General features: G+C 46.3%; 1 protein-coding gene across 1 annotated transcript in view; it reads left to right on the top strand.

The window, feature by feature from the left end:
* The window catches only part of nkain2 (sodium/potassium transporting ATPase interacting 2), a 468973-nt gene that overhangs the window by 55630 nt on the left and 386099 nt on the right, over positions 1-27244 (top strand). The window contains exon 2 of the mRNA XM_078542174.1: positions 9338-9418. Coding sequence (XP_078398300.1) covers positions 9350-9418 — 69 coding nt within the window. The 5' untranslated portion in view covers positions 9338-9349. The remainder of the gene's footprint in view (positions 1-9337; positions 9419-27244) is intronic.

Raw genomic sequence — 27244 nt, 5'->3', positions numbered from 1 at the left:
TTAATTCTGAAGATTCTTCATCAGAGTGTAAGATTAACAGGTGTTTGAGCAAAGAAATAAATTTGTTATAAAATGCAAATTACTGACACTGATTATCATGATTTTCCAAAGTGACATTTTTAAAAATCTGCACTTGTGTACGAGGCATGATAACTATTATTACAACTGAAAGGTAAGGAATACAGATTTGGAAGAACAAACACGTTCCGCCTGTAAAGTACCAGTAAAGCTCCTATACCAACATTATCCCAACAGCAGATCGAGATGTCCACCGCACTTTTTGCCTAACCTGTCAGAATTTCTAGCATCAAACAATAGGATATAGTGGTCAGGTGTCCGTTGGTCTGGCTGATTTGCTTCCCTTTTGTTCATTTTCTCTCTTCCCTTTTTCTTTTGCTTAAAACCATTTAGATTTCTAACTTTTCCAGTTCTGATGAAAGGTCACAGGCCGAAAACATTGGGCAGAATTTTTTGGCTGACGTGCAGGTGGCGGAGCCCGCACGTTGGCGCTTAAAATGTCGCGTGCTGACGTCAGGCGAGCGTCCCGATGTCAGCGTGCGGCATCGTGATATTTAGGTGGGCGGGAGCGCTATGAAGCCCGCCATTAATGAAAGGCCTCATTAAGGCCCTGAACTCGGCAATCGACGCCGATTTTGAGGAGCCCGTGCGATCTTCGCCTCAGCGCACGGGCCCAACGGGCAGGCGGGTAACTGATTTTTTAACAAACCTCATCCACGGGCGGGATATGTGGGCTCAGAAGGGTTGTTAATGTTTTATTTGAAGAATTTAATGCAGAAAGTGTTTTAAACTTGCCTGTGTGACGTGTAGCAGTTCAGATCGATTTCCAATAGCTTTCTCTGTACTTTGAAGCTTCAGCTCAGCAGTCTGCGGACAGTAATTTTTATCGGGCCTGCAGCTTTCCGGAGGCCTCCATTTAGCCTGGGTATGGGTTCTGACATCTCCACTGGAGGCAGCTCCTCTGAGGAGGAAGGCAAGGATAGAATAAGGAGGAGGCCAGGAGTGGACAATCAGCCTCCAGGGGAGCAACTTTTGGGAGGCCAGGTGCAGGCACAAGGGGCACAGTGCCAAGAGGTTGTCCAAGGTGGAAGGGGCCACAGAAGATGCCACTATCCTGCTGCCAGGATATACAGGCAGCGAAGCAGCTACCTCAATATGACTGAGGTGCAGTGCCGAAGGAGGCTCCGACTGTCAAGGGGGACAGTGAACTATATCTGTCAGATGATTGGCCCTGAGATCTCCACTAACGGTGTGGGTGGACACCCCATGCCAGCAGCTCTGAAGGTCAAAGTTGCCCTCAACTTCTATGCATCTGGCTTCTTCCAGGGCTCGGTGGGTGATCTTTGTGGTGTCTCCCAATCAGCTGTCCACACTTGTGTCAAGCAGGTTACAGTCGCTCTGTTCAGACGTGCATTGACCTTCATCCACTTCCGCTGTGACCAGGCAAGTCAGGCACAGCGAGCCAGAGGCTTCGCGGCCATTGCTGGCTTCCCCCGCGTCTAGGATGCAATAGACTGCACACATGTGGCCATCAAGGCGCCAGCAGGTGAGCCCGGTGCCTTCTTCAACAGGAATGGCTTCCACTCCATGAACGTTCAGATAGTGTGTGATCACAGGATGCAGATTCTGCAAGATTGTGCAAGGCACCTAGGCAGCTCCCACGATGCCTACATCCTCAGACACTCCCAGGTGCCGGGGCTTTTCACTACTCTGGCTCGGCTGGATGGATGGCTGGTGGGTGTCAAGGGCTATCCCCTCAGAAGGTGGCTCATGCTGTCTCTCCGCCATCCAAGAACAGAAGCTGAGGAGTGCTACAATAGGAGCCACGGCACCACAAGGGCTGTGGTGGAGAGAGACATCGGTCTTCTCAAGATGTGCTTCTGTTGCCTGGACTGCTCAGGGGGCGCACTCCAGTACCCCCCAGATTTCGTCTCTGTGATAGTGGTAGTCTGCTGCGCTCTGCACAATCTTGCGCTGGAAAGGGGGGATGCAGATTACGATGAAGACCTTGACGCAGTGGATGAGGCAGCGCGTGGTGAATCCAGCAGTGGCTCAGAGGATGAGCACGCAAAGGGCAATGATGAGGGGCAGCATGCCTACCCACTACTACATCAAGGAGGCAGGGACATCCGGGACACTTTAATCCAATGAACCTTCAGCTAGCTCCACACACATGGATCTGCAGGACCAGCATTGCCTGGCGCTTCCACACGTGGCACTTAGGTGCTACATCTTCCACCTCATCAGCTGTAACTAAGGGCTTAGTACAGAAACATCAATGTCCACTCAAACACTCATGATATTTCTGTGAAACATACAAATGCAGCACAAAGGAAACACCCTCAGCCATGGTCAGAAAAGTGGACTTTATTGCCACCAAAATAAATAACAAATGTCGCTCTGACACAGATAATGAAACATTCCCTAATCTAGGGCCAACACAAAATCACCAGTGACAAACCCGTGGAGTGCCTAACATGCCTTGTGCTTACGTTTGCGGGTGCTACGTCTTGGTGCCGCCCCATCACGCGGAGTGGATGGTGAGACAGCCTGCTGACTCTGCTGTCCTGTTGGCCTCGATGACCTTAGCAGCTGTCCTCTGGTCCATGGAGCCTGTGCTGGCCCCGCCTGGGAGGGAGTGACCAGTTCCAGAACTGGCACCTCCCCAGTTGTCGCAGCCTCAACGGATGCAACGGTCACTGGCAGAGGGGCGGAGGAGCTGCTGCCCTCATCCGGAGCGCCCTGAGAGGAGCTCGCAGCGATGACAGGCAGCTGCTGCACCGACGTGAGGTCACATTGACCTCCCTGCTCACTGCAGATGTATGGGCACTGAGCTGGGACACTTGGTGCCCAGAACATCTCCCACATTGCCAATGACCACCTGTGGCCATTAGCGCTGTGAGGGCTTGCAGGTCAGAGCGTAACCCAATCAGAAGATTCTCAATCTGTTGGAAGCCCCTCTCCATGAGAGACGCCAATCTCCCAATGGAGGAAGCCTGAAGCTCTGTCCTGAGGTTCATGCCATCACTGACACTCTGCCTGGATTCCTCCACCACAGAGACCAAGTGAAGCACACCATCATGCAACCCTGCCAGATGCTCCCGGGCACCCTGCCACTTGTCCTGCAGCTGCTGCATGGCTGACATCTCCAGAAGCACATCATCACTGCCCGACTCAGCATGTGCCTGCTCCCCTTCAGTCCTCCGGAATGCTGGCACCATCGGCAATCTCTGTCCGTGCCATATCCTCCAGCGATTGTGAAGTGCCCTCTCCACTGTGCCCCGGGACACTAGCCGACGTCATAATCCCCACCGATGTGGCAATCGCTGCGCTGGTGCCTGGTCTGCTGAAATGATCTGAAGCAAGTTGCAAGTGATGCCCCTCTGGACTTGTTCCTGGCGGCCATGCGGAGGTGATGCTGAAATTAATAACAAGGACAGTGCATCAGTTAGCGTTCAGTCAGTAACACAATTCATCCCTTTCCCCCCCCAGGCTCGTAATGCGCTCAACCTTCAAGAACCTAAGGAGTCGAACATTGGTGGGGTGGTAAATAGTCAAGAGGAGGCTCAAACATTACACGCGCATACAGACAGGCTGGTCAGATGGCCTAAGGAATGCCACATGGAATGTTATGTGGATAAGTGTGCGGTTAAGCACTTGGGCAAGACAAACAAGTTACAGGAATACATGAGCAATGGTAGGACCGTGGAAAGTCACAACGATTATAGGGACCTTGCTGGGCAGACCCGTTAAGGTAGCAGAACAGGAACATAAGGCGTTTAACAAGGTCGAAGCCAAACTTGCCTTTATTAGCCAAGGAATAGAATGTAGGAAAAGGGAGGTCATGTTGCAAGTGCAGAAAACGCTGTTGAGGCCATAACTACGCTTCTGCATTCACTTGTGACCTGCGCTTCATGGGAGGGATGGCATTGGAGTGGGGAGAGTGCAGAGGTTCCTGACCTGGATGCATGCTGGCCTGGAGAGTTGGAATTATGAGGAAACATTGCATACGCTGGCGACATTTGCCGTGGAGCACAGGAGATTGACAGGTCGTATTATTGACCTTCATACCGTTATGAGGGGCATAGACCGGGTGGACAGAAGGCAACATTTCCCTTGGCGCAGGGATGACTAACGTGGTGGCATTTATTTAAGTTGAGTGCCATGAGGTTGATAGGTGAGATGCTGAGGACCTTTTGGACAGAGTAATGTGGGACGCAGTGGCTGAAAGGGTGGTGGAGGTACAAACCCTCCTGAGATGCAATAAGTATTTGGATGTGCAGCAGCGATGCCATGGCATGTTAGGCCATGGGGATAGTGGTCACAAATGGGATAAGGCGACTTTGGAAGATGCTAGAGACGTGCATCCTCAAGGGGCCAAGGGACCTTTCTGTATGACCCACACGTCTGACTGTATCAGTCTGTGAATGAGCAGTGTTGCTGCATTAACGATTGCAGCAATCACCAGTGTTTGGATGGTGGGGAGACGGAGTGGATGGGACTGTGGCCCTCAAATACCTGGCTGCTGCACCCCAGCCTTGCCGACGCCTGCCAACCTGGCCGCTTGCCTCCTCCCCAGCTCCATGGCCTGCTCCTCATATGTGGTGAGGCACTGCAGCACGGCGTGCCCACCACCAGTCTGCTGCCTCTCCCTCATATTGCTCTCAGTTTTTGCCTGCAAAACAGAGAAGAGCATTTATTGGGGCTGATCGCTCATGTACTCTGCACACGCACGCTGCACCCCAACCACAGTGGCCCATCTGACGCCTCCAGCGGCTCCTGTCCACACTACTGGTGATCAGTCCCCAGAAGATAGTACGGCTGCTCCCAACCCCCTTCCCCAGCAGCCACCTTGAAGCGCTTGCAGCACTGTATTCCTGTGTGACGCACAGCATCTTGAGAGCTTACTGCCTCCGCCACCTCCTGCCACGCCTGCCTGATCACGTGGGGGGCCCTCCTCCTCCCATCCTCAGGAAACAACATCTCCCGACGATTTGACACCTCTTCGAGGAGGGCAGCAAGACAGGCATCGGAGATCCGAGAGGCACATTGGCCCCCTGCTGGCCTACCCTGCAGCCTGCCCCCCTCCTCCTCCTCTGCCCTGACCTCCTCTGGAGCCCAGTCACTGGCCATGGTGAACAGCCTAAAGGAGGATGCTTGACCGTTCTTTATACAGACTGCCAGTTCCCCGTTGGAACCGGTGGTCTGAACAGGCCCCGCACATTTGAATTTCCCGCTGTACACTGGTGTCTGAAACGCGCTGGGCAGGCCTTAATTGGCCCACCCACGCAAAATGGCAGCGCGGCCTGCTTCGCCAGTGGCGATCGGCTCCCCACCCGCCACCGATTGGGTCGGGCGTGCCCACCCAACAAACAGAAAATTCAGCCCATTAACTCTCTCTACAGATCCTGCCAGACCTGCTCACTATTTCCAGCATTTCCTGTTCTTATTACAGAAGTAAAGCTGATCGGTTTACACAATGAAATGCTTGGCGCCACGACAGAAACGGGCTGTCTTGGTTGCCTCCTGCCTCCCTCCTTCTCATGCTTCTGCTCCTCAGCTGCTCACCATGTAGCTGGTGGAAAGGGCTGTGCCCTCGTGATCGTGAGGTTCTGCAGCACACTGCAGACCACCGCAAATCTTGACACCCTCTCTGCCAAATTCTTCAAGGCTGTTCCAGAGCAGTCCAAGCAGCAGAATCATGTTTCAGCATGACAAAGGTCTGCTTGATCACATCTTGTGTGGCAGCATGGCATTCATTGTATGTTGCATACCTGTGTATTGGTTGTGCACCACAGTCATGAGCCACATTGCCAAAGGATAACTCTTGTCATGCAGTAGCCACCCTCTGGTTGAGTGTGGTGGCAGAAATGCAGATGGCACAATGGACTGCCACCGAATTAAGGCATCATGCAAGGATACTGGAAATCGACCTGCATGATTCTCTGCATATGGTCGCATATCAGCTGGACGTTGAAGGAGTTGAATCCCTTTCAGTTACATTACACCTCAGAGTTGACATGCAGTGCCCGCAAAGTGACATGTGTGCAGTCAGTGGCATCCTGCACTATGGGGAAGCCAACAATCCTTGTGAAGCCGCTTGCTCACTATGTCTGCTGTCCTTTGAAAGAGAGAATGAAATACTGTCAACTTTCTTTGAATAAAGAGCATCAGTGGCCTCTTTTACAATGGATGGAAAATGGTGACATGATGCAAATATCTCCAAGTCCAGCCCAGAAGGGTCCTGTGCATAAAGGTTTCATGGTCACAGTCACCTTCACAGCCACTGGCAATTCTGTCCTCGCTGTGGTCTGAGGTTGCACTTGTGGCTGCTGCAGATGGCAGGTTTCATTAAGGATGTCCTTACCGAACTGCTGACATTTGACACATTATTCCTTGCTGAGATTCAATCCCTGAACGCCCTGGGTGGATAAGGCCTCCTACTGAGAGTCTTCCTCCTTTTCCTCTTTATCCTTCTTCCAGCAACTTCCCCTGGTCTGCATGACCTCTGCTTATTCTCACAGTCATGCTGTATTCCAGAGAGAATGGCTACTACTGCATCCATCTCTGAGAGCAACTGGTTTGTGCAGAATCCTTGAAGTCAGGGCCAACTCCTTCACCACATACCACAACACTCCCTGCAGACTTTAACAATTTCTAAGAATTCTGGAAAGCATCAAACTCATACAGAAATTAAGACAGCCAACAAAAATCCATCAGTAACTAATCTGCAAATAGTGAATGACCCCTTTAAATAACGTTGCTGAACACGTCTTCAGCTGTGCGTGATTAAGAGACAGTGTTGACTGGAGCATTGATCTCCAAAATGGCAAGCTGGTGTCAAACAAATTTGATGTCAGTACTGCCATTTTGAAGGTGCATAGATTGACATCATGACCTGCCTGCCCTGCGTTCTACCAATGCAGATCAAGGCCCAGATTTTCGCATCTCTATTGTGGCAAAAATGGTGGAACTGCCTAAAAATCATAAATCCTGCCCACAAACTCAGCACTTCCCATTTTTATGGGGGCGGGAATAGGGGCTGGACACGTTTCTCGCTTGTACATTTTACGGAGGCAGCTAGCCATTTAAATCATCAGCTGCCTCCACTGACGTGGGAATTTGGTAGACATGGAGTGTGAAACCCAAAGTATGCAGATTAGACCTGGTGAAAGTAGGTCTGAACTTGGTAGATTTGTTTGGACAGCCAGGGTACCCCTTCAGAGAGTTAGGGTACCCCTTTGGATCTGGTTCCAAAATACCTTCGGTGGTGGTCAGGTGCTCTTTGGAATTATTAATAGCAGGCATAAATGTGAGTAAAAAGCGCATAAACTCATTATTGTCAAGCTCATTGGAATTGTCAACAGACCTGTCAAAACTGCCAGAAGCACCTGTCAAAGGGTCCTGTCAAAAGCACCTGTGAAAGTGAGCTGTCAAACTGTCAAGGCAGTTAAAAGCCATGCCCTTTAAATCTTTGAAAAAAATATCTAGACTGTTAAAAAAATGATTGTTTGCTATTTCGCCATCTGGTGACATAAGCCTAAGGGTTTCCATTACTGGATTGCTGCTGCATTACTAATTTCACAACCATCCATTATCATAGTAGGATGCCTGCCATTTCAAAGTTTGATTGACAGCTACAGGTGGTTATAGCCCCTTTGATGTGGGACTATCTATTCCAATGAAGTTACGCATTGGATGCCATACTGGGAAGGGTTTTATCAAAGTTGGGACCAGATTTTCACTCCCGGGTCAGGTGTGCTGACTTCTAATCCAACCTGCCCCTCCCGGACTGAAAATCCAATGTCCCCGCCGAGCACCCCCACCAAGGGCAAAATCCTGCCCTATGTGTTTTCAACTTCATGGCACTTAACATGCATTCACAATTGTTATAGATAAACATTTGATTGATTCTGTTTTAGGTTATTCTTCAAAGGGATTTGAAAGCATATATCAAGAGAGTTTTTCATCAATTCATAAGGCTGAATTTTACACTGATCAGGCGGGCATGCTTTCTCACAATTAAGAGGGCAATTAAGCCCATTAACAGTGCAATTGTCTGTCTGTCATTTTTCTTGGCCCTACAGTTGGCAGACAGGTGAATCGGCCAGGCGGCCTTTGCATTTTTCAACAAACTTCATCCACGGGCGGGATGAGATTTCTGGAATGAAATAAAATATAAATAAATTTTTCATAAGCTAAGTTTTCAGGCGACTGATTATGATGCTTGGACACTTTTTTCAGCTTTTGAAACCTTTATTTTTTGCTGTTTCAGGTCTTCAGCTCCCTGAGGCAGCTCTCTACCTTCAAGGAGCTTTCTGTCAGCGCTGGCCCATGCCTGCATTGACATCATTGTCCACTCGGGCAGCGCTGAGCCTTTCAGCACCAGATTCACGCTGGCTGGCTGCAGTCGAGCGCCGATCATGGTCGGCAGTCCATTTCCCAGCCGATCCCGGGCCCGCTGATCACGCCCGCCCGCCAAGCTGAAAATTCAGGCCATAATTCCTAAGGCCATTAGAGAGGGTGAAACAGTGGACTTTGTAGGAAATCATATAACGTCAAAAGCAAAATGTGGTGGATATTGTAAATCTGAAATAAAATCAGAAAATACTGGAAACACTCAGCAGATCTGGGACCATCTGTGGAAACAGAGTTAACCTTCCACGCTGAAAAAAAAAAAGGAAATTTTACAGTTTCTGAACAAGTACAGAACCAGGGAAAAATGTGTGTTGGGGTAGGTGGAGTGGGGGGGAGGGGGGAGAGGTGGAAAGAACTAAAGAGGGTGGTGTGTGATAAGGTGGAAAGCAGAAATGATTAAATGAAAAAAAGGGAGGATGGTGCAAGGCAAAAGGAGGGATGTAAAAGGGACAATAAAGAAACCAAAGATGGTTTCAGGGGAGATGTAAATGGCAAGAGCAGAACTAGTACCTGCTTTTTGAGAGAATCATAGCGGTGGTTATAGGAAGTTCTTAGATCTGAGAATAAGGAAAATATCTTTGTGAAATTCTGATAAATGTAGTCAGAGTTACATATCTATTTTTAAAAATATCATTTATTAATGTCCTCAAAATTCTAATATTTATTAAGTTTATACTTGCCCGCTTGTATTGAAAATTTATTGTGCCACCCATAGGGCAAGTTTTTATTTATTATTATAATATTTCCAGCTTGTTCTAAATACAAGTTTTATACTCTGAAATATTAACAGCTAATTTACATGATGCATAGTTAAATGCATCAAATTATTTTTTTCAAAGTAAGGCATTTTCAAATCAGTCATTTTTCAAGCTGTTTTTCTCTTTTCTTCCTCTTCCCAAAGTATGCCGTCTGGATGGTCCTCTGGGTCACTTGGAATGTGTTTGTTATCTGCTTCTACTTGGAGGTTGGAGGCCTTGCAAAGGTAATTTGCCACCTGATGTTCCATAGCAGTTCACCCTCTAATCATACAAGCTATTAAATCAGTCTTGAGTTCTGTAAAGCATCCTTTGTCCTGAGATATTTTTAAAGATTATCATGTCATTCTGAATGGGTTGACACAACTGTGGCTATATCTGTTCTGTGCAAACTTTATTTTGACAAATAGGTGCAAGATGCAGTAAGTTCATTCATGTGGAGAAATCTGCAGGCAAACAGAGTTTATTCCAGCGGGAATTGCATCGGCCTTTAATATAACTTGATCATATAAATTCTAAATGTTTCTCTGCACTGAAGAAGTTAGAATGTGCTTCTTTCTCCTCAAGGGAAAGAAACTCCTTCAGTTGTTTGAAATAATGTTGTTATATTCACACATTAATTATTGCTATCTCTGGAGGAATAAGTGCCATAAGGGGTTGTGAGGCATTTCTGATGGAAGAACAAAACAATAAAATGAGATAGTGTAGTGCAACCATTTCATTTAGCTGAAATGAGATGAACACTAGTAGACTAGGGCTTAAAACATGAATTTAAAAAATAGAAAGTCAAGAACCTAAGCCATAACGCATTGATATACAGCTGGGTTCAATGTTGAAATGCTCTGTGAAGCTTTTGGTCAGAGCAGCCATTGCCAGATAGCTGTCTGTGATGAAGCATTCTATTTTGGGAGGCATAAAAAGCTGCTAGCTCATTCTGCTCCAAGAGTACTTTCTCAGGACTGCTAACAGCACATTGCCCAGAGTGGCTGTATCGAAGCCCTGGGCCTAATTTAATGGTTGCGGCAGGAGAGCTGTCCATCCTAGGAAACCATTGGCAACCCTGCACTGGCCATTTTCTGGATTTCCAATGGGTTTAGGATCCAATCGGGCACTTGCCTTCCTGGATCCTGTGAGGGAAATATCCCCTTGGAAATCCTGGTGCAGGTTGGATGTCCCGCCTCAGGGGTCTGTTAGCCAATCAGAAACTGAGGCAGCTCTCTCGTATCAGCAGCACCACTTGGCGTGGTGGCCCCATTGGTACTGCAGTGTATCCTAAACCAGGAATCATCAATGGAGCCCAAGGGAAAGGGTGAGTGGAGTGGGTTCGCCGGAGCCAGACAGGGAGGCCCCAGTGAGGGGTGGGGGAGGATTGCCAATTTGAGAGTCAGAGGGGAGTCTTATTCCATCAGTGCCTCCATCAGGCATGGAGTGGCTAGGAACGATTCCCCTACCAGGCCTCAGTCCTACCCTCCAGGGTATTCCTGGCAGTAAGCTTGCATGGCCTGGTACCCAGCCACCACTGATTAGATACCAGCAGCAGCAGAATAGTCCCTTAAGGGCCTCAATTGGCCTCCCAGCCACCCTTGACCCTTCCTGGCCGGACTTCATTGGAGGAAGCCAGGAAAGTGGCGGGATCACCACCCTGCCCCTCCCTGCCTGCTCACATGGCACCTCCCCTGTGCCCCCCGACTTCTGAACCTACCTCTGGGGGAGGGCAGGGCATTAAATTCTGCCCCTAAACTTAAAGCTATTCTTCATCAACTGACAGAACAGTGCCTGGTTGCTGTGAGATAATACTGAACCAACATAATTAAAGTGCAGTTGTCCACATTAAAACATACCTACCATACCATTTCCCAACTGCTCCTATGTCTGCCAGCAATCTGATTTTCTTAGCTAAGGTTTTTACACCCACACATATCTTTCTATCATCCATAAATTTGCTGATCGCATACAAATATAGTCCCAAAGGAATCAGTGTTAAGGTGTTTGTTCTCCACCATCTTTATTTAAATAATCTTTATTAGTTATCTTGGAGGACATTGGGGAAACTGTCAGCAAGTTTGTGGATATAAGCGGGCTTCTTGGATAATTTTTTTTAGTACTTAGGGGCTCCATTGATATAGTTTCACATCACTTGTACTGCATTTAAAATTTAATTAGCACCCCAGAGTCATGTTAAACCATCTTCAGTGAGTAACAGACTGGATAGGGACCTTCAACGTTAGAGAAATCCAGGTCCATACAATTTTAGATGCAGAAGACTAAAGGTTTGCTTTACTATAGATTTTGTAGATTTATGTATTTGGTAATTTTAATGTGTAGCTGTGACTTAGCTAAATTAGAATCATCAGCTGGTTTCAATTGGAAACAGTGAATAGATCAGCTTTCCAGGTGATTGTTGTGCACAAATAACAAGGTAAAACACAACTAGGACGAGTTCCATGTTGTCCCTGGAAATTTGGCAGATTCATTTTCTGATTGTCATAAACCAAAGGTATTTAGAAGCAGTGGAAATAGTTATAAGTGATAATTGATTTAATGATAGCATCAGTATCTTCAGGTGTGTCAGTGGGAGAACATTTAGGGCACAGTGATCATTGCACCATAAGGTTTAGGTTGGCTATGGAAAATGACAATGAACAATCCAGAGCAAGAATAATTAACTGGGGAAAGCCAATTTCAATGAGGTAAGAGTGGATCTGGGCTGAATAAATTGGAGCTAAAAGTTGGCAGGAAAAATGATAGCTGAACAATGAGCTGCCTTCAAAGAAGCGATGGTGCAGGCACAGTCAAGGATATTCTCGCAAAAGGGAAAGGTAGGGGAAACAAATCCAGAGCTCCCTGGATGACAAAGGAGGTAGAAGTTAAGATAAAGAAGAAAGAGTGTGTTTATGACAAGTGTAGGTAGAAAATACAATTGAGAACCAGGCTGAATAAGGAAGGTTCAGAGGGAATGTGAGAAAGCAAATAAGAGAAGCAAAGGGGAAGTATGGAAAGAGACTGGCAGCCAACATAAAAGGGAATCACAAAGCCTAAAGGCATATAAATAGTAAAAGGGTGGTCAAAGGAGGAGTAGGGTTGATTCGGGACCAAAAAGGGGATTAACGCACAGAAACAGGGGGGCATAGCTGAGATATTAAATGAATACTTTGCATCTGTCTTTATCAAGGAAGAAGATGCTGCCCAGGCCATGGTGAAAGAGGAGGAAATCCAGTCACTATAAGGGTTTAAAATTAAACAGGGAGGAAGTATTAGATAAAATATCTGTAATTAAAGTTGATAAGGCACCAGGACTGGATAAAATGCATCCAGGAATATGGAGGAAACTGAGAATGGAAGTTGTAGCGGCACTGGCCATAATTTTTCAGTCTTCCCTAGACTCAGGGGTGGTGCCAGAGGACTGGACAATTGCAAACATTGGGCAGAATGTAGTCCTTAACGCGTGGGTTCGGCGGGGGCGGGCAGCGTTGGTCCAGGAAGCCGGCTGCCGTCTGCGATCAGGGCCGGACCGTGATTTCACGTTGGCGGACCAATTAAGGCCCACCCAGCATGAAACACGAGCGGCAGTGCTTAGCACTGCCTGTGTAGGTGGTGGGGGAGTGGGAGTGCGAGTGTGAACTTTGCACATGCGCGTGAGTGCACACTTACCAATCTCCCTGAGGCACAGAGCTGCTTCAAGGAGATGAAGGGTTTTCAGAAAAATAAATAAAGGCTCATAAAATGTTATAAAACATGTCCCCTCATGTGCCTCATGTGACTCTGTCACATGAGGGACATGTTATTAATTAAATTTTTTAAATTTTATTTAATTTTTAATAGCTGTTGGAAACCTCAGCCCGCCCGTAGATGAAGTTTCCAAAAAAAAATGTAAAGGCCACTTGGCTCTTTCTCCTGTCCACCAACCGTAAAGTTGGATGGGCAGCGGAAAATGTAAGTTAATTAAGACTTTAATGGCCTTAACAGGTTTTTAAATTGTCGGCAGGCGTGCTGCCAATTCCCGCGCGCACCCACCGGCCGAAATATTGTGCGACTGCGCGTTGACATCGGGACGCTTGCCCAACGTCAACACGTGCCATTTTACACTTGAGCAGGTCGCCACGCGCCTGCTGAGGTAAAAATTTTGCCCATTATGCCCTTGTTCAAAAAAGGGTGTAAGGATAAGCCCAACAACTACAGATCAGTCATTTTAATTTCGGTGGAAACTTCTAGAAACTATGGCCAGAATATTGCCATTGGCATGCAGGGGCAGGCCCAACACGCTGACTTAGGAAACTAATTAAGCTAATTAACGGCACTGCCCATCCAACCTTAAGGTTGGCAGGCAAGCGAAGAGTCCACGGGCAGGTTGAGGTTTCCTGAAAGCTTAATAAAATAATGAAATAAAATTTACGAGATGCACAAACATGTCTCAACTCATGTGACACTGTCACATGAGGGCACATGTTTAAATAATTTTTCAGATCATTTATTAAAAATTTATACTATCAACTTAATCTCCCTGAGGCAGCTTCGCGCCTCAGGGAGGTTCCTGCGCAGGCCCTGTCTCTTCCTCCTCCCCCTGCCCGCACAGGTAGCACTGAGCGCCACTGGCCGTGCGTCACGCTGGGCAGGCCTTAATTGGCCCACCCACATTAAATGGTGGTTTGCAGCCAATCGCAGGTGGCGATTGGCTCCATGCCCGCCCCCATCCGTTCCCACCCAGCCTGCCCGACACAGGTAAGTTTCTGGCCTATAGCTTGAGACAGAATTAATAGTTACATGGACAAATGCAGGTTAATTAAGGAGGGCCAGCATGGATTTCTTAAAGGAAAATCATGTTTAGATAGCTTTTGGAGTTTTTCAAAGAAGCAACAGAGAGGGTTGGTGAGGACAATGCTATTTTTGTAGTGTACATGGACTTCCAAATGGCATTGGATACAGTGCCACGCAACAGATTTGTGAGAGAAGTTATAGCTTATAGAATAAAAGGGATGGTAGCAACATTGGCCAGAATATAACGCTCGTCGGGCGGACACGCGCCTGACCCGACTGAGCATAAAATGACATGCGATGGCGTCGGAGGAGCATCCCGATGTCGTTGCGCAATATTTCAGTCGGCGGGCACATACAGGAGTCGGCAGCATGCCCGCAAACAATTAAAAGGCCAATTAAGGCCATTAAAGTTATAATTGAAAGAAATTTTTCGCTGCCTGTCCAACCTTATGGTTAGTGGGCAGGCAAAAAGGCCAAGCAGCCTTTGCATTTTTTAGGAAGCCTCATCCATGGGTGGGTTAAGGTTTCCAACAGCAAATAAAAATAAAATAAAAATTTTAACATTTCATTAATAACATGTCCCTGCTCATGTCAGAGTCACATGAGAGGGCATGTTTTACAACATTTTTAAAGTCTTTATTTTTAATATTTTAAGCCCATCAGCTCCCTGAGGCAGCTCTGTGCTTCAGGGAGTTTTTCCAGCATGCACCTGTACACAGGTGTAAACTTGCGCTCTCATCTTCCTTCCACCCCCGACACAGGCCGTGCATGTTTCACACTGGGTGGGCCTTAATTGGCCCACCAGCATAAAATTGCAGTCCGGCCCCTATTGCGGGTGGCAGTTGGATTCCCGATCACCCCCGTCGAGCCTGCCCAACGAGGGAAAAGTCCTCCCCATGGATACAAAATTGGCTGAATGTCAGAAAACAGAGAGTAATGGCTAATTGATGTTTTGTGGGCTGGAGGAAGATTTGTAGTGGAGTTCCCCAGGGGTAGGTATTGGGACCCTTGCTTTCCCTAATATATATTAATGATCTAGGCCTTTGTGTACAGGGGACAATTTAAATTTTGCGAACAATACAAAACTTGGAAGCATTGTACGCTGTGAGGAGGACCGTGTAGAACTTCAAAAGGATGTGAATAAGTGGTGGAATGGGCAGCTAGGTGGCAGATGAAGTTCAATGTGGAGAGACAGTATAAAATAAAGGGTACTATTCTAAAGGGTGTGCAAGAGCAGGGAGACCTGGGCCTGAGTTTTTCAGTCAGTGGGCGGGCTTGGTGGGAGCGGGCGGGGGCGGTCAGGGGCGGTTGCAGAGCCAACCATCGTCCGCAATCGGCTCCGCGCCATTTTACGTGGGTGGGCCAATTAAGGCCCGCCCAACGTAAGATGCAAGCAGTGGTGCTCAGCGTTGCTCGTGCGGGAGGGGGGAGGAAGGAGAGTCGGGTGCATGCACGCAAATGAGCGCTTCAATCTCCCTGAGGCACGGAGCTGCCTCAGGGAGATTGAAGCGCTTTTGAAATAAATAAATAAATGGATCAAAAATTTAATTCAGCATGTCCCCGCATGTGACTGTGTCACATGAGATGGGGCATGTTTTTATATTTCAGAAATTAAAAAAATTTAATTCATAAAAGCTTTAGGAAACCTCACCTCGCTTGTGGATGATGTTTCCTAAAAAACGTGAAGGCCACTTGGCCTTTTCGCCTTCCCGCCAACCTTAAGGTTGAACGGACAACGTAAACAATGATCTTAGTTACTTCTTTAATGGCCTTAATAGGCTGTTTAAATATCGGCGGGCGCGCAGCTGACTCTGGCGTGCACCCGCCGAACGAAACATCGCGAGACAGCGCGATAATGTCAGGACGCACGCCCGACATCATCACGCGTCATTTTACGAGCCGGCATGTCGGCCCCGCCCCTGTACACTGAAGAATTCAGGCTCTGGGTGTATATATGAACATAAAGGTGGCAGAACAGGAAGAGAGAGCTGTGAGTAAAGCATACAGTATTCCAGGCTTCATTAATAGGGGCAAAGAGTATAAGAGTAGGGAGGTTTTGGTGAACTTATATTAGACACTGGTTAGACCTCATCTGGAGTATTGTGTATAGTTCTGGGCGCCATATTATAGGAAGGATGTGACCACATTGGAGAGAGTGCAGAAAAGATTTACGAGAATGGTTTCAGGAAAGAGGCACTTCAGTTATGGGGAAAGATTGGAGAAGTTGGGACTGTTTTCCTTTAAGAGGAGAATGCTAAGAGGAGACTTGATAGAAGTTTTCAAAATTATGAGGGGCCTGGACAGTGTAGACAGCGGGAGACTGTTCCCACACATGAAAGGATCAAGAATGGGAGGGCACAAATTTGAAGTAATTGGCAAAAGAAGCAAAAGCAATATGAGGAAAAACATTTTCACACAGCGAGTGGTTAGGATCTGGATGCGTGCTGAGAGTGTGGCGGAGACAGGTTCAATCAAGGAATTCCAGAGGGCATTAGATGATTATTTAAAAAGGAACAATCTTCAAGGTTACAGGGAGAAGGCAGGAGAATTACTCTGGGGGCAGAATTTTCACCTCAGCGGGTGGGCACACACTCGACCCGCTCAAGTGTGAAATGACGCGCATTGACGTCAGGTGGGCGTCCTGACATCAACGTGCAGTTGCGCGATAGTTCAGTCGGTGGGCACGCGCGGGAATCGGCAGCGCACCCACCGACAATTAAAAGGCCTATTAAGGCCATTAAAGGATCAATTAACTTAAATTTTTCGCTGCCCATCCAACCTTACGGTTGGCGGACAGGCGAACCTCATTAATGGCCAGCCAGCATGAAGCGCACATTGAAAAACTCAGTACTGCTGGAGTTGGGAAGGGGCGAGGAGGAGGATGAACAATGACGTCAACACGGGCGCGGGCCAGCACTGACAGAAAGCTCCCTGAAGGCAGAGAGCTGCCTCAGGGAGCTGAAGACCCAAAACCCGAGAAATAAAGTTTTTAAAATCAGGAAAAAAAATGTCCAAGCATCACAGTCAGGCACCTGAACATATAGATTATAAAAATGCTGTACATAGATTTCTATTTTTATTTTATTTATAATGGAAAGCTCATCCCACCCTTGGATGAGGTGTGCTGAAAAATGTAAAGGCTGCCTAGCCGATTCACCCATCCGCCAATCGTAAGGTTGCTCGGGCTATGTAAAAAGACAGCAATTGCGCCATTAATGAGCTTAATTGCCCTCTTAATTGTCGGCGGGCCCGCTTGCAACTTTAGCCCTGAAATATCGCGCGAGCAGGGGATGAAATCAGGACGCTTGCCCGACGTCATCTTGCACGATTTCACACCTGATCGGGCTGGGCGCGCGCCCGCAAAATCAGCGCAAAATTCAGCCATTATTATTATTCAAAGCAGCTGATGTTATACTTGTCATAAAAGTTAGGGCTGAATTTTCATAAGTACTGAGATGGGTGGGTGCAAAAATTCATGCTGCCAGCCGCTTGCCAGTTTACCAGCACCATCTTGCTTCCAGGCCCTTTTCACAGGGTTAGTAGGGGTACCAACCTGCAAGCAGCAGATAGCCAAGTAAGCGGAATTAAGGGCCTAATGTCAGAGACTAGCTGAAATTTTCCTGTCAGACTTTGGGCCACTCCGAGGCTTTGAGGACTAGGCCAGTTGCCCGAAGGTGGCTTCCTGGTGGCAGGCAAAAACCTACTCTCTGTGCAGGCTCCAAGGCCTTCCCCAAATGCCTGGTCACAGCTGCAGCCACAGGCAACACTTTGGAGGGGTACTCCCTCCCTGATGGTGGCCCAGCAGCTGTGGCCAGTTTTCAATTAAAAGTTTAAAATATTGCCGAGAGAGGGCACCTCGAGATAGAGGCCTTTTCTGTCTTTTACTTGAACTGCAGGCTGCTGCTTCTTCTGAATTGAAGGGCCTCCTTTATTGGACAGTCAGCCCACGCTCTGGCTACTAAATGGCCAATTCAGGGAAAATCACTGCCAGGTGACTGTTTTCTACACAGTGCAGGGTTGTGATCCCCATTTGCCCATAATGTCATTATAGGGCCAAAATTTAACAGTGTGAAGGTAGAAGCTACAGTATATTTCTGCAGGAAAGCACACTCTTTGGGCTACACCTGCTTATTTCTTCAAGTTTTACTTATATGTCATGCAAATATAATCACTTCCAAGTTTCCATTCAAGACTGGTATTTTCTTCACTTGGATATATAAGGCAGCTCCTTCATCATTGCTGAGTCAATAACCTAGATTTCTCCATTGTCAAATCAGCATGGCAACAAGGACAGTGGTGGTTTAAGGTGAAAGCAGTCCGCCACCACCTTCTCAGGATAACCAGGCTAAATGTGGTATTGTCAACATCATCCTCATTCTGAGGGCAAATGAAAAAGTGGTATCTGTATTTAGCTCCAATCTCTACTCTTGTCAATTTACTGGAAATCTACGTTTAAACAGCACATCATCATAATCATTTTAATCTCACCCTTCATCGAGGTATGTTTACCTAAATTCCACTCAAGGTCTTTGGATTTTTAAATTTTCTTTCAACTGGCTTTTATGTTTTATAACTTCTGTTCCTGGTGTTTGTGTACTTTTTTGATGTTGCTCCCAGTCTATCAAGTACAATACAATTCTGTTTTTTCCTTTTAGTTCCTGCTTTCTTTTTTTCACCAGAGCTGAATGTCTTTATCCCCAGTCTCTATTTTTATGAAGGGAATGTGGAATACCAAGGATCTACTTTTTATTTGCATCATTGGGCTGGATTTTACATCTCTCGGCAAGGTGAGCAAGGCAGAATGGAAATTGAGGGTCCGCTTTCTCCTGCCCCTGTCTCAGCTTGTCCAATCAAGCGTTGGATAGGCAATGCTAAGGAAACCTTTCAAGAAATTTCCCTTGACCCCATTTACCACAATAGGGTCTTAAAAAATGTAGGCCTGAATTTTACAGTCAGCGGGCGGGTTCGGTGGGAGCGTGCAGGAACGATCGTGGAGCCGACCGCCGTCCGCAATCGGCTCTGTGCCACCATTTTACACGGGCAGACCAATTAAGGCATAATACCCGAGCTGTAGCACTTAGCGCTACCTGTGCAGGTGGGGGGAGGAGGGAGATTCGGGGCCAGCGCTCTTTCATGCGCATGTGCACGAGAGAGCGCTTCAGTCTCCCTGAGGCACGGACCTGCCTCAGGGAGATTGAAGCGCCTTTGAAATAAATAAATAAATGGATAGAAAATTTAATTAAACATGTCCCCTCATGTGACTGTGTCACATGAGATGGGACATGTTTTTATATTTAAGAATTTTAAAAAATTTAATTCATAAAAACTTTAGGAAACCTCATCTCGCTTGTGGATGAGGTTTCCTAAAAAACATGAAAGCCGCTTGGCCTTTTTGCCTGTCCGCCAACCTTAAGGTTGGATAGGCAGCTAAACAATGACCTTAATTACTTCCTTAAAGGCCTTAATAAGCCATTTAAATATCGGCGGGCGCGCAGCCAACTCCGGCGCGCGCCCGCCGAACAAAACATTGTGAGACAGCACGATGACATCGGGATGTACGCCCAATGTCATCACGCGTCATTTTATGCACAAGCATGCCGGGCCCGCCCCCATGCGCCAACTGAAAAATTCAGGCCAAAATCTTTTCATAGGGGAGAATTTTTGGCTCGGCAAGTGGGGACAGGGCCCGCTTGCCGAGGTGTAAAATGACGCGGGGTGACGTCAGGCGTGCTTTCCGACTTTACCGCACATCATTTAGATTGTCAGTTCAGCCGAACTGTCAAAGGCCTATTAAGGCCATTTAAAAACTAATTATACTAATAAACTGACCTGCCCGTCCAGCCTTAAGGTTGGCGGGCAGGCGAAGAGCCCAGGCGGCCTTCGCATTGTTCATGAAACCTCATCCATGGGCAGGATGAGGTTTCATGAAGTGTCTATAAATTGAATAAAAACTTTTATAAAAATTCATTGACGTGTCCCAGCTCATGTGACACTGTCACATGAGGGGACATGTCTTAACATTTTTTCTTTTCTTTATTTAAATTTTTAAAATTTAAACAAATCTACCTGAGACACAAAGGTGCCTCACGGAGATTTCTGCGCTCTTTCACGCGCATGCGCAAAAGAGCTCAGGCCCCAACTCCGGGAACCACCACCCCCCACCCCCACCACCCGCACAGGGAGCACACGTCACGCTGGGCCTGGACGAGCCTCAATTGGCCCGCCCACGTAAAATGGCAGCACGGATCCGATCGGGGATGCCGATCGGGTCCACACCCACCCCCGCCCTCCCCCACACAACCCCCCCGACGGGGGGAAAATTCTCCCCATAGGGATCAAGGCCACTGATTTACTTACAAATGTGCACAGAATTATACAAATTCATTCCAAATAAAAGCTAACATTCCAATGACAAAAACACAATTTATTCAAATGCTGTAAACCAGTAGCCTTGATAATATATCTTAAGTCACATAACATGAAAATTATCCTGGCGTCTGGGAAAATATGATCATGAATATGCCCAACCAATACTTGCTGGATTATTGTAAGAATTCAACTGTTCCACTAATGCTCTTTGGGGAAGGGATCTTGCCTTCCCTGCCTGGTCTGACCTACACGTGAATACAAACCCACGCTTTGCAGTTAACTTTTAATAGCCTCTCATCTGGCCCTCATCTGCCTACTCAGTTGTAAAAAATCCCAACCGCTACCTATTTGGAGCAATTAGGGATGGGAAATATGAAAAGATTTACCAGAATAGCCCACAACCTGAGAATAAATTTTAGAAATTTCAACCTGTGTTCCCTTGTATCCCTTGTTTAATTTAAATTCTTGATCTATCTTTCCAATACTGTTTACTGGCTTAGCTATTTGTACAAAACCACCTCCTTTTATAAGTGAAAACCAAATTTCTTCAATCTTTCATCATAAGTTGTACCTCTAACTCTAGAAATTGGTAACAAAGCTCATTTCTGAATTCTTGTAATATTCTGGCATCCCACCACTGGAGGTATTTGCATCAGTAATAGAGTTAAATTAACACCTACAACAACTATTTCCCCTTTCTCATATTTGATCTTAGCTAAAAAGATAAAGTACATTAATGCATTCAACCTTCTCCTGTTTTTTATTGAACAGGCTCATCAAATACTTGCCATGGCCATAAATAGCACTGATGAGGGATAGAACACTGGCAGTGCCAATAAAGACACATGATAGCCATTGTCAACTACAGGCAGAGAATGTGTGGGTGGCAGGTAGAGCATATTGTGTTTTCTACCTTACACAAACATACCAACTTCACAAAGAAAATTGATGACTCAATTAGGCCAGTTATTTTTTTTGAAGAGTTGAAACTATGTACAACAATACCTGGGAAGTTAGTTAACACATCTAATCTCTGGGACTGCTCCTATCTTCTGCTGATGATTACATGAGTGTATACATCATATCCTGTCTGATGATGCCCAGCGGTTTTCGATATGCCCTTTATGGTATACCACAACAGAGCATGCCCACCTCCCAATTATTGTTAGCAGCAGGTCGAGCCACTTTGTTGCCCATGCTTCTTTTCCATTTCATAATTGAGCTACAGGTGCTAAATGAGTGTCCTGCTGCAGCTCACTGGTTCTGGGAAAGAAGCAAACCACAGTTGGCCCCCATATTGAAATCAATAGTCAGAAGGGGCTGATTAAATAATCCCAGAGGAGCCTGTAAAGGCCATTGTTAGGCCACTAATTATTGTTACAAATGCACAAAGCATTCATGGCCTAATCTCTGCTCATTTACACCATGAAATTGCAGTTGGGGTAATACGTACTTCGTAGGAATCTGATTTGTATAATTTAATGAGGCTCTTGCCTGTTTCAGATGGTCCTCTGGACAATCCCTATAAAGGCCCTGGGCAGAATATTGATGTGTTGGATTGGAGCAGGAAGGAATTGGTAAATGCAGTACTCTAATTTTAGGACTGCTGTTTCTCCATTCCTACAGTGGACCGAGATAGAGTTGGCCTTGTGAACTGAGAATTGCACCATTCCTTGCCCAGTCAGAAAAGATATTGACCCCTAGAATAAAACAAAAATACTGTGGATGTTGGAAATCTGCAATAAAAACAGTAAGTGCTGGGTATATTCAGCACAGGATGCTGCCAGACCTGCCAAGATATTGACCGTACCTATGGAACCTAGGCTAGTGCATCTTTCTAGGGGACGCGTAGCAGTGGCAGGCAAAAGCAGAAGTCCTAAGGCTGGAAGAAAATTTGATGGTTGTTCATTGAATAAGGAGCTATTTTGCAGGCACTAAGGTGTATAATGCTTAAGAAATGTGCAGATATAAATTAAGTTAAACAATAATAAACAAGATAGGCAATTAATTTAAATAGTGTTCCATTCTACTGTTTCAAACAACTTTGTAGGATGTATAGCAATTGGCATTGATTTTAAATATAAAGCAAATGTTAAAACTCCAATTTACAAATAAAAAATCATGTTGACATTATTTTATGAAATTGATGTTTGAATATATTAAATCAGTTTATTATTTCATTACTTTCCTTGTATAACTATTCAACTGCAGAATTTGAGAACTTTCACAGAAATCCCTTCTGTTTCCAAAATTACTGCATTCAGCATTCCAAAAGAAATGTGGAGCAGTAATTCTCAGAGAAAAAAAGCATTAGCTGGCCACTTACACAATATTTTTAAATAATAAAGATTCTTAGTACACAAGCCATCATCATCCTACAGCTCCAGGACTTAGTGTTGTAGCATATTTGCTTTGAGCTAAGATTTACCCTGTGACTTTCATTGTTGCTAAGGAATTTTAATACCACAGCCAACACCAAAGCATGAATTTCTGGCACAAATTTTTCAGAAATTCTTTTTATAGTCCATGCTTTTTGGCTTTTTGGGTCCTGCAAAAAAAATATTATCCATCAAACAAACAAAGAGTATGAAGACTGGCACAACCAATCAAAGGGATGAGTAACACCTTCTCCTGTTTCCTCTCAGGACCTTTGCTCATTAAGTTCTAACTGTGCTCAAATGAGCTGACCTTGCATGACCTTTCAGTTCATTAACATATTTACCAAGCACTCATGATTATAGCACACGATTGACTGTGATTACCACACAGAATCTTGAGCACCAGAAGGCAGCAAAGGGCTTTAAACTGCCCTAAAATATCATCCCTATTTTTTTAATGTGAGGATATAAGTCCCTTTGCAAGATTTGACAGTTTGGAGGCAAAAAAAGAACAGAAAGAATGGCTTGGTCATAAGTCAAAGAAAGATTACCAAGGTGCAGATTTATTTTCCTGACCTGCATCCTTCAAATGCCTGTTCCAATACTTAACATCTAGAGCAATGTTCCAGTAATCAAGCCATTCTATGGTACCACAGTATCACAGTATCTTTACTGTGCAGAAGGAAGCCATTGAGCTCATCGAGTCTGCACTGGCTTTCTGAAAGAGCATTCAACCTAGTCCCATTCCCCTGCCTTATCCCCATAACCTTGCACGGTCTCTATCTCTTCAGGTAGAGCCAGCAGAGGTGGCGACACTGTGGTATACAGTCGGGAGGGAGTTGCCCTGGGAGTCCTCAACATTGACTCCAGACCTCAGGAAGTCTCATGGCATCAAGTCAAACATGGGCAAAGAAATCTCTTGCTTATTACCACGTACTGCCTTCCCTCAGCTGATGAATCAGTGCTCCTCCATGTTGAACACCACTTGTAGGCAGCACTGAGTATGGCAAAAGGGCAAAATGTACTCTGGGAGGAGGACTTCAATGCCCGTCACTAAGAGTGGCACAGTAGCACCACTACTGACCGAGCTGGCCAAGTGCTAAATGACATAGCTGCTAGACTAGGTCTACGGCAGGTGGTGAGGAAACCAACAAGAGGAAAAAAATACTGGACCTCGTCCTCACCAACTTGCCTGCCACAGGTGCATCAATCCATGACAACATTGGTAGGAGTGACCACTGCACAGTCATTGTAGAGACAAAGTCCAGGCTTCACATTGAGGATACCTTCCATCGTGTTGTGTGGCACTATCACTAAATGGGATAGATTTCGATCTCAACTCAAGACTGAGCATCCATAAGGTACTGTGGGCCATCAGCAGCAGCAGAATTGTACTCGAACACAACCTGTAACCTCATGGCCCAGCGTATCCCCCACACTACCATTACCATCAAGCCAGGGGATCAACCCTGGTTCAATGAAGAATGCAGGAGGGCATGCCAGGAGCAGCACCAGGCATACCTAAAATGAGGTGTCAACCTGGTGAAGCTATAACACAGGACTACTTGCGTGCCAAACAACATAAGCAGCAAGTGATAGACAGAGCTAAGTGATCCCACAACCAACAGATCAAGTCTAAGCTCTGCAGTCCTGCCACACCCAGTTGTGAATGGTGGTGGACAATTAAACAACTCACCGGAGTATGGGGCTCCACAAATATCCGCATCCTCAGTGCCAAAAGGTAAGGCTTGAAGCATTTGCTACAATCATTAGCCAGAAGTGCTGAGTGAATTAACCATCTCAGCCTCCTCCGGAGGTCCCCACCATCACAGATACCAGTCTTCAGCCAATTCAGTTCACTCCACGTGATGTCAGGAAAAGGCTGAAGGCACTGGATACTGCAAAGGCTATGGACCCTGACAATATTCCGGCTATAGTACTGAAGACTTGTGCTCTAGAACTTGCCGCATCCCTAGCCAAGCTGTTCCAGTACAGCTACAACACTGGCATCTACCCGGATATGTGGAAAATTGCCCAGGTATGTCCAGTACACGAAAAGCAGGACAAATCCAACCAGGCCAGTTACCACCTCATTAGTCTACTCCCGATCAATAGTAAAGTAATGGAAGGGGTCGAGTGCTATCAAGCTGCACTGGCTTAGCAACAGCTTGCTCACTGATGCCCAATTTGGGTTCCACCAGGGCCTCTCAGCTCCTGACTTCATTACAGTCTTGGTTCAAACATGGACAAAAGAGCTGAACTGCCAAGGGGGGGTCAGAATGACTGCCCTTGATATCTAGGCCGCATTTGACCGAGTGTGGCATCAAGGAGTCCTAGCAAAACTGGAGTCAATGGGAATCAGGGGGAAAACTCTCCACTGATTGGAGTCATACCTAGCACAAAGGAAGGTGGTTGAGGTTGTTGGATGTCAGTCACCTCAGCTCCAGGATATCTCTGCAGGAGTTCCTTAGGGTAGTGTCCTAGGCCCAATCATCTTCAGCTGCTTCATCAATGACCTTCCTTCCATCATAAGGCCAGAAGTGGGGATGTTCACTGATGATTGCACAATGTTCAGCACCATTCATGATTCCTCAGGTACTGAGGCAGTCCATGTCCAAATGCAGCAAGACCTGGACAATATCCAGGCTTGGGCTGACAAGTGGCAAGTAACATTTGTGCCACACAAGTGTCAAGAAATGACCATCTCTAACAAGAGAGAATCCAATCATCGCCCCCTTGATGTTCAATGGCATTACCATCACTGAATCCCCCACTACCAACATCCTGGGGGGTTACCATTGACCAGAAACTGAGCTGGACTAGCCATATAAGTATGGCGGCTACAAGAGCAAGTCAGAGACTAGGAATCGTGCAACAAATAATTCACCTCCTGACTCCCCAAAGCCTGTCCGCCATCTACAAGGCACAAGTCAGGAGTGTGATGGAATATTCCCCACTTGCCTGAATGAGTGCAGCTCCAACATGTTACTCAAGAAGCTTGACACCGTCCAGAAAAAGCAGCCCGCTTGATTGGCACCACATCCATAAACATTCACTCCCTCCACCACCAACGCACAGTAGCAGCAGAGTGTACCATCTACAAGATGCACTGCAGGAATTCACCAAGGCTCCTTAGGCGGCACCTCCGAAACCCACGACCACTACCATCTAGAAGGACAACTGCAGCAGACAGATGTGAATACCGCCACCTGGAAGATCCCCTCCTAGTCATTCACCATACTGACTTGGAAATATATCGCCGTTCCTTCACTGTCACTGGGTCAAAATCCTGGAACTCCCTACCTAACAGCACTGTGGGTATACCTACACCACATGGACTGCAGCAGTTCAAGAAGGCATCACATCGGCACCTTCTCAAGGGCAATTAGGGATGGGCAATAAATGCTGGCCCAGCCAGCGAAGTGCAGATCCCATGAAGGAATAAAAAAAATAGCAATCCAATTCCTTTTTGAATACCTCGATTGAACCTGCCTCCACCATCCTTTCAGGAAGTTTATTCCAGACTCCAACTACCCTCTGGGTGGAAAAAATTTCCTCACGTTACATTTACTCCTTCTGCCAATTATTTTGAATCTGTGCCTTCTAGTTCTTCATGTTCTCATGAGTGGGACAGTTTCTCATTATTTACCTTGTCCATACCCCTCAGGATCTTGAATACTTCTTATCAAGTCTCCTCCCAGGCTTCTTTTCTCCAAGGAAGAGTCCCAACCTTACAATCTATCCTCATAACTATAGTTCTTTATCACTGGAATCATTCTTGAGAATCCCCTCTGTGCTCTCTCCAAAGCCTTTACATCCCTAATTTCTATTTCACTTTAAGGGCCACTATTGTCCTCAATATGATCTATAAATTATAGAATATCAGTGAGGTTTCACGGAATCAGGGTGGAAACATCAATGTCCACCAATAAGAGTGGTTTAGTAGTACCAATACTGACCAAGTTGGCTGAGTCTTAATGGACATATTAGGTGGCCTGTATTGTTATATTGCTGTATTATTGGCCTGTATTAGGTGAAGGAACTAACGCATGGAAGTAATCTGCATGCCTTAATCTTCACCAACCCACTTGCTGTGATGTCTCTTCACAGCTGCATAAATGACCACTCCTTAGTCTTTGTGAAGACAAGTCTTGACTCCACCATGAAGGCATCCTCCATTTTGTCATGTGGCTCTAGTTTTGGGATTTACACACAAAATTTCCACCCAGACGTTCTTTGACTTTGAGAGTTAGAGGCCGGAATTTTCCACACTCATTAGCGTGGGACATCGTGGCTGGCATTTTTTTTATTTATTCATTCAATCATGTGGGTGTTGCTGGCTAGTTCAGCCTTTATCACTCATCCCTAATAGCCCTTAAGAAGGTGGTGGTGAGCTGCCTTCTTGAACCGCTGTGGTCCATGTGGTGTAGGTACACCCACAGTGCTGTTCGGAAGGGCGTTCCAGGTATTTGACCCAGTGACAGTGGAGGAATGGCGATATATTTCCAAGTCAGGATGGTGAGTGACTTGGAGGGGAACTTCCAGGCAATG

The sequence above is a fragment of the Cetorhinus maximus genome, chromosome 5 (genome assembly GCF_964194155.1).
Source record: "Cetorhinus maximus chromosome 5, sCetMax3.hap1.1, whole genome shotgun sequence".
Classification (NCBI taxonomy): Eukaryota; Metazoa; Chordata; class Chondrichthyes; order Lamniformes; family Cetorhinidae; genus Cetorhinus; species Cetorhinus maximus.
This window is presented reverse-complemented; position numbering and strand designations above follow the sequence as displayed.